The sequence below is a fragment of the Strigops habroptila genome, chromosome Z, assembly GCF_004027225.2.
Source record: "Strigops habroptila isolate Jane chromosome Z, bStrHab1.2.pri, whole genome shotgun sequence".
Classification (NCBI taxonomy): domain Eukaryota; kingdom Metazoa; phylum Chordata; class Aves; order Psittaciformes; family Psittacidae; genus Strigops; species Strigops habroptila.
The window spans coordinates 99,388,586-99,396,711 of record NC_044302.2 but is presented as its reverse complement, the minus strand read 5'-3'; the positions used below and the strand labels follow the sequence as shown (position 1 = coordinate 99,396,711).

At 48.8% G+C, this 8,126-nt stretch overlaps 1 protein-coding gene across 4 annotated transcripts in view; it reads right to left on the bottom strand.

The window, feature by feature from the left end:
- Positions 1–943: 943 nt before the first annotated feature.
- The window catches only part of CTIF (cap binding complex dependent translation initiation factor), a 150,677-nt gene continuing 143,494 nt past the window's right edge, over positions 944–8,126 (bottom strand). For all 4 annotated transcript variants that reach the window (XM_030512942.1, XM_030512939.1, XM_030512940.1 and 1 more), the window contains 2 exons: positions 7,317–7,370; positions 944–5,536 (listed from right to left, as the gene is read on the bottom strand). In XM_030512942.1, the coding sequence (XP_030368802.1) occupies positions 5,321–5,536; positions 7,317–7,370 (270 nt within the window). In that variant the 3' untranslated portion in view covers positions 944–5,320. The remainder of the gene's footprint in view (positions 5,537–7,316; positions 7,371–8,126) is intronic.

Genomic DNA, 8,126 nt, shown 5'->3' with positions numbered 1-8,126 from the left:
CGCGCCGCAGCGGGGTCCGAGCACACGCACACGGTCACGTACAGCGTTTCACAACGGTATTTCTTCAAAAGCAGGAACCGTTTCACCTCCAATTCGCTGGCCAGAGCCCAATGACACAGGGGCACAACGCTCACCTCCCGTGACCCGTGCGGCTTCCCGAGCCAATGCTTGCGTTCCAGTTAGCCAAAAATGAGCTGGCTCTGCTTAGAGAAGGGTTTTCCAGAGCAGACTTCTATGAAAAACTGCTTTTCCAAACATTTTTTGTTAAAGGGTTGAATGCCCCATCCCTGGCAGTGTTCAAGGCCAGGTTGGACACAGGGGCTTGGAGCAACCTGCTCTAGTGGAAGGTGTCCCTGCCCGTGGCAGGGGGTTGGAGCTGGATGAGCTTTAAGGGCCCTTCCGACCCAAACCAGTCTGGGATTCTGTGATTCTATAATGTGGTAAAAGCAGGAGTGGTTTGTGAGCCCTCGCTGCTGCTGCTGCGTGCTGTAGCATTGGGTGAAATGGATGTGGTAAATGTGGGGTCCTCCAGCAGACCCCCATGTCCAGCCGAGGTTGGACACAAATGGATGGCTGGGCAATTCCCTCGGGACAGGGGCTGGGGTGCATGTGGCTATGGAGGCAGAGCCAGGAGAGGGGCTTAATCCATCACCCATGGACCTCTGAGCCCTTTGCACCGCTCCCATAGGCTTCATCCTCACCCCATAAGAAGCGATGGGGAGAGGGATAAACCCAACCAGAGCCACAGCACTGTGCAGGATCTGACCTGGCACCAGGAGGGAACGATCAGTCCCTTTGCCACATTTCCAAGCAGACAGTGGGATGTTTTGTTAGGGATGTTTTTCCCCTCCATATCTTCCCTTTCTTCCATCGTGAACAAAAGGAAGGTCTCTCCCAGACCAGCACAAGCGATAGCGTGCACCCACAAAGAGATGGGAAGATGTCAAGCTTTAAACATTTATTACTTGATGATCCATTTTATAGCATACAGTGGGTCTGGATGTTCTATAAACAAAGACTGAATTGCCACAAAGAATTATTAGCTCCCTTGTTGTAACAGTCTCTGGAATCTGAAAACAACCACTTTGTGTTTTCTCTAGTATGAATACCTAGCCTTTATTCTCCCCAAAACATTTTTCCTTTCTTTTTTATCTTTTTATTTTTTTAAAAGCGCTCAGTTTAACAAACATGATTAAATTAAAAACGTTGCTTTTTCAAATGCAAATAAATACATTTAAAAAAAAAAATAATAATGAACTGCTAGCGTTAACTCCGTGTTCTGCAGGACACCGCAGCTCCCTTGGCTATCCACAGTGGACTTTTTGCAACCCTTAGTGTCGTTCCTCCTGAAAAAATACTGAAAGTATCACTGGGACAGGCTAATAGCTAACACCAAGAAGAGCAAAATTAGTGTAAAGCCATAAAATACCCAGCGGAGAAATAAAGTAAAATAAAATCATATTTAAGATTTTGGGAGACTTCCAAGTGAGGGATGTTATAAAAATAAGCATGAAAATAAATCGTAAGTTATTCTGACAAGTTTTCCTTCAAAGCCATCAATCATGACAAGAATAGATACTAATTAATCTCTGTCAGGGGAAGAGACGAACCAAGCGAATTGCTTACTTTTCCTACTTTTCCCCCCATTTTCATTTCACCTCCATATACATGAGACTTCTCCAAACAGGGGTGAAACCCCTCATGGGAGAGAATGGAGCAAGTCACTTTGTGGGTAGCAAAACCCTTCAGTTTGGAAATGATTTCACTGGGAATGAGGTGAATTAGATGCTGGGGAGTCTGGCAAGGAGCTGGCAAAGCTGCTCTGCATCTGAGGGGGACCAGCACAGCAGTGGTCCAGAGCATCACTCCTCTGCAGATGCTTCAGACACTCACGTTTACAGTAGCCCGAGGTTTGGCCCCACACACGTTTGGCCTGAGGAGGTTATTTTGCCCTTTGTTGATGCAGCCATATGGGGACAGCACATTAAATCCCCACACGGACACTTCTATGGAGCAGTGAAGATCAAACCTGGCTAATTCAGGGAGACAATAGCCAGTGGCTTTGCACCTTCACAACCTGCTCTAGTGGAAGGTGTCCCTGCCCATGGCAGGGGGTTGGAACTTTTAAGGTCCCTTCCAACCCAAACCAGCCTGGGATTCTATGAAACACACTCTTTGGCGACTGTTTCTGAAGAAAGCCAAAAAAGAGAGAAGAAAATACTCAGTGACATCCCCAGGTGCGCTCACCAGGAACCCCAAAAACTTCCCAGCGCTGCTCCCCATCCTGCCCCATCAAATGAACTTGTGGCACCTCTTTTCCCAGCATGGTTCTGTGGTTAATGATGCCACGTGCCTGCCAGCTCCCTCCTGATGGACTTCAGCAAGATAACATTGGCAGCATGTAATTTTGGGAAAAAAATCTCAACATTTTGGTCAACATTTTGATTCTCACACATCAACGGAGTGATCAATGTACCAAAGCAGTTAATGGCTGCATGAATGTACATTAATAGCAGAGATAAATGGCAAGACATTAAAAACCAACGCATTTCACACAGAAGTTCTTCAGTGGGAGAAATCCCAGTGTTGGAGGGGAAAGCCCTCGGGCAAGCCTGGTTATTGGGGGTTGCAGGACTGCACCCCAGTGGGAAAAGTGAATAAACCTTCACAGCTGGTAGGAGTAGGGTAATGCTTAAGCAGAGATACGGCCATGTGGCTTACACTTTGCGGCTGAGTGCCTCCTGCTGCACTGATGGGTGAAAATTCAGGTTTTTCAAAGCAAAATCCCCAATTCTCTGGGAAAAAGATAAGTGGCAGGGACCAGAGCAGTGATCTGGATCACTGTCGGGAGGATCCCTGGCACCCCAACCCATCAGGCTGTCCCCTGTTACAGGGATTTTCTGTTCTTTAAAAACAACAAGAAGACAGAAGTGGTTTTCAGGTCTTCTCCCAGAAGACCGATGCTGTGCCTGGGTGCGCTGCGATGGGTGTTATATCCCCTTCACATCTGCTCCCCGAGAAACCAAGGAGCAGGAAAAGCCAAGAGCAATGGGAGCAACCCTGAGCCTTGTAATACTGACGGGCTTTTTGCTGCCTTAATCAGCTGCTCATTAACACTATCAATCAAACCCCATTGCTAATAACAAAGTTGACCCAACGCAAGGCGCCGTCACTATGTGAAGCTCCCAGGCTTGAATCCACGAAGCAGAAATCAGTTTTTCCAGACAGTTCCAGGGCATCCAGCAGTCATTTTGCTGCTTTCTGGGTAGACAGGAGAACCGAATCTCCCGTTTCCAGCTCGCTCCTCTTGCTCCGTATGCGGATTTGAAACCGCATCTGCAGACAAACAGATGAATATTCAATATTGAACTGCAGCAGCAGGTCTCTTGCCTCCTGCTATGTTTTGTTTGCTGGAAATTTCTGCCCTTTAAATGTTGCAGCGAATGCTTCCTCCCCATCACAGACAGACCAACACATTCATAAGGCACCCGAGAACATACTGCACATCCAGAGAGGTCGGGGTGAAATCTCTCTTCTCTACAAACCATCAGAAATTCAACATCTTGCTTGAAAAAAGGGGTTTGAGCTGCTGAGTTCAGACCCAGGCTGCCTGGTCCAGGGTCCATGTGTGCTGGCGCTGTGGCGTAAATTCTCTTCTTAATACCAAGAAAGGAAAGGAAAGTAAATAGTAAGAAGAAAACAGGATGGGCTGCTGGCATCGTGTCTTCTCCGGCTCCTATTCCACTGCGCAGATGGGATGGCGCAGCTCGCATCCCCATTAGGCTTCACCAAAATAAGCACCTGAAGTGATTTGGTAAGTCAAAACATTACTAGACAAGCAAACAAGGAGACCACCAGGTCTTGTTCATGGTTTGGGGCACTATGCAACCGTGTGGTGTTCCTCCCTACCAGCCTCCTTGCCCTCTGGGCATTTCCCCGCCAAGGCAGCGTCTCTCCATCACCCCCTGCAGCCGCCCTCTCCCTCAGGATGCTCCAGGATGGAGCAACACAGGGATCCCAGAGCAAACTCTCCCTCTCCAAATACATCACCCAACCCTCAATGACACGGTGCTGCTTACACCCAACACAGGACAGAGCCACTCCTGTACACCGCACACCTAAAAACACTGGATAGCAAATTCAGCTAGTTAGAAGCCAAGCTCAAAACCTCTATTTTTGGCTTTTCCTATGTTTTCCTGTTCCTTTTTTTCCCTCCTTTTTGCCATACGCTGCTTGTCTTCTCTATACAGTCTCTGAAGAACATCAAACCTTCATTTCTCCCTCGCCCTGTACATTATTAGGCCCGACTATAACAGGCCTGGATTTAAATGTATAATTACAACCATAACAGTAATTACAATAAAGCACTCCTTCAATGGAAACAAAAAAAGTTACTACAAAAAAAAAAAAAAGGGTTATAGTGGCTGAGGGATAACGGCGACTTGAGCAGCAAGAGCCGCAGAATCCCCTGTGTCCCAGAGCTCACAGCTCAGGGGACATGTTTCTCAATCCATCGAGGAGGTTACTGGCAAGATGACGGTGGCTACGTTACTTCTGCAGTGGCTTTCTGACCCCTTTAAAACACTCCTTCTGCTTCAGCATCTTCAGGTAACCCATCATTCAGCTCACGGGAAGGAGCTGCTTTCCTCACCCCCGAGCTGCTCGCAACTGCCCGTGTGACGATACAGTGAAATAAGAAGAAAATACAAACACTCGAGAGAAAGAAAACCCAGTGCAAATTAGAAAGTCATCCCGCTCTCTGATCCACTTTCAAAGGGGTGGCGAGTGGAGGGGACACACACACACACACAGAAAGTCAAAGACAAGAGGAGGGGGGAGAGAAAACCGAACGCAAGCCCCACTCGACAAAAGCCATCAATTATGAGCGTCTGGTGTAGTGTGTGTCTGGCTTTGTCCTCCCGAGACATCTGCTGCCTGCTGTCTCCTGCCAGTTGGCGGGGCAAGGCAGGAGGACGGTGTGAAAACAATACTAGCCCCCACTTGGATTCATTTTTTCCCTTCAAATTCTCTGTCTTCTTTCGAAAGCCAAACAATAACCCGGCGGGATGCGCTGCTGCTGCTTGAGCAATGAGTTCAGGAAAAGAAACCCCTAAAACAAAACCACGGCAGGGAAGGGGGGTGGCACTTGGCGACGTGGCCGAAAAAGAAACATGCTTCTCCCTCCCCACCCCACGAACGTATTCTCGAGCATGCTGGGGTTTGGTCTGCTGGGGGATTTAAATCGGAAAAGCTCTTGCCGCATCCCGCCGAGGTGCACGTCTTCTTCTCGTCCCTTCCCACCCCACCTTGCCCTCTCCCCTCAAGCCGTCAGTTTTTGGATGGTCTTGTTATAGTACTGTGTGATGGTGGGCGTCAGGGGGTTCCAGTTGTTGGCGTGCAGCTCGATGACCTCCAGCAGCAGGGACCGCGTCAGCATGGACTCGGAGGGACACAGCATCTTGTCGCGAGCTATCGCCAACAGCTCCGTCATCATCTCGGGCAGCTGCTCCTCCAGCAGACGGCCGCTGCTCTGCAGCTGTCAGGAGAAGAAGGGGTCAACCATGGCATAGTGATCCTTAGGGGGTCCCTTCCACATTGAGATGTTCTATGATTCTAGCATTCTATGATATTAAAACACCCCACCGGCTTCTACAGGCGCCCTCCATCCCTCCGATTCTCCCCTGCTCGGCGTGGCGGGGCGAACAAGCAAGGTTAAAGGCATCGTGGCTTTTGAAAACCAAAACCACCCGTCAGCAGGCTCCAAGAGCTGAATATGAAGGGTGAGGTTTTCAAAAGCATCCTTGCCGGGCTGCTGGAGGAGCGAATGGTTCAGCTCCCACTGACTTCAAAGGCAGTAACACGGGATTACTTCTGGAAAAAAAAAAAAAATCCCACCTAAAAATCATGCTATTGTCAAAACAAAGTGCAGGCTGTGATGTGGTATTCCTGCCTTTTACCTGGCCCTTCATTTACACGCTGATTCACAGCTGTCAGTGACTCCCAGTCATTAATCGGAATAAGCAGAGCCCTCCTGTATGCATAACAAATCCTGCCCTGCGAGATCTGCATTTATACCCGTCGTGCTGCTTCTCTGAGGGCTTTTTAAAACAATTACTCCTTGGAGAGCCTCCATGGAGCAGCACAACTCCTAGGTGGGCCCGCAGAGGAGAAGATCCAAGCCCGGAGTGGACAGCAATGAGCACACCATCACAGAAGGCTGGTCGGGGCTTGAATGCAGAGCTCCCCGAAGTGCTAACATTAAAAAAATCAAAGTCTCCTCCTCGGCTGCCTATTGCTTTGCTGAATTCCAACCATTCAGGCTGCAATTTAACCACTCTCTGCTAGGAAAGCATCCATCCCCATGGACCAATCACTTCCCAAAAGTAAAACTAATGAATCTCAGCTATATTTGTACCAGCGTTTCTCTGCAAAGCTGCTGCTGAGCACAGCAAACCTCTCCATGTGACCAGGTTTTGCTCCAATACAAGTGGTTTTGTGCTTAAAAAAATAAATGGGGGGTGAGATTTGAAGGAACGAGGATGATGCAATTTGGTGATGGGACCCCAGCTACCAAACTTTTTTGCATTCATTTACATGCATCAAAAGTCCAGTGATAGAGTCTCAAGGGCCTTTCTTATCTCATGGTGATATCTCTTATCTGCTCTGATGAGACCCCCCTGCAGTCCTGCATCCAGCTCTGGAGCCCTCAGCACAGGAAAGACACGGAGCTGTTGGAGTGGGTCCAGAGGAGGCCCCGGAGCTGCTGCGAGGGCTGGAGCAGCTCTGCTCTGGAGCCAGGCTGAGAGAGCTGGGCTGGTGCAGCCTGGAGCAGGCTCCAGGGAGACCTTACTGTGGCCTTTCAATACTTAAAGAAGGCTTAGAAGAAAGATGGGGACAGAGTTTTCAGTAGGGCCTGTAGTGACAGCACAAGGGAGGATGGTTTTAAACTAAAGGAGGGGAGGTTCAGACTCGGTAGAAGGAAGAAATGTTTTAACAATGAGGGTGCTGAGGTGCTGGCACAGACTTTTCCCAGAGAAGCTGTGGCTGCCCCATCCCTGGCAGTGTTCAAGGCCAGGTTGGACACAGGGGCTTGGAGCAACCTGCTCTAGTGGAAGGTGTCCCTGCCTGTGGCAGGGGGTTGGAACTGAATGAGCTTTAAGGTCCCTTCCAACACAACAACCTGCCTGTGATTCTATAACGCAAAGAGGCAACATGGCTGTTTGGGTTTGGAAACACGTTGTTTGACACGTGTGTAGCCAAGGACAGAAGGGGCAAAGCAGTGAGGACCACGGTTGGTGGTGCAGATGCTTCCCTACCTCCATGGAGCAGCAAAGCACAGCATCTTCCTTCACATCCTGAGACTGCAACAACTGCAAAAGAGAGGAGAGAGAGGTGATGAGAAATGCATGACCTCCTGCTCCTTCTCCCTCACGACCTTCCTTCCATCTCTTCGTCCAGTTTGGCTTTTGCTACTTCCAGGAAGAAAGGACAGAAAATCAGAAAGAGGGGAGGAAAGATATTATCAACACCAAAAATTCAGATAAACAGTGACAAAACGCAGGGTGAAGGGTTATCACATGAGTATCCACTGCTGAGAGTGGGCAAGTGGGTCAGAGAAGAGAGAATTTGGATGAACAACTTCCAAAATAACTTTTATTTAGGTTACATTGCTTTTTTTATCCCATGCAGGCGATGAGAAAATGCACTTGTTTCACATACACAGAGACTAAATACAACCATCAGATGACAACACTCGAGCAGCACAGCCCTGTTTGGCAGGGAAGGGCTCTGCCCAAAAGGCAGCCACCCACCACCGAGCCTCTCATCCCCTTAGGGACACTTCCAACAGCCACAAAATTACCTGATGGGAAAGCATGACATCCAATACACCGTAATTAATACGTCTCCTTCTAGACTGATTATATAGTGGTGCAAGTGCAATGGGTTGCAGTGAAACTACGGTGTCTTAGGTGCACCAACTCCAACCCTGCTCTGCTCCCCATGATCTCTGCATTACAAACATCAGCTTGGATGCAAGCAGCTTTCAGGAGACACCCAAAATGTTGCTATGCGTGGCAAGGGAGATGCTCACCCCTCTTTGTTCAGACTCAGGGTGTGCAGTGAGG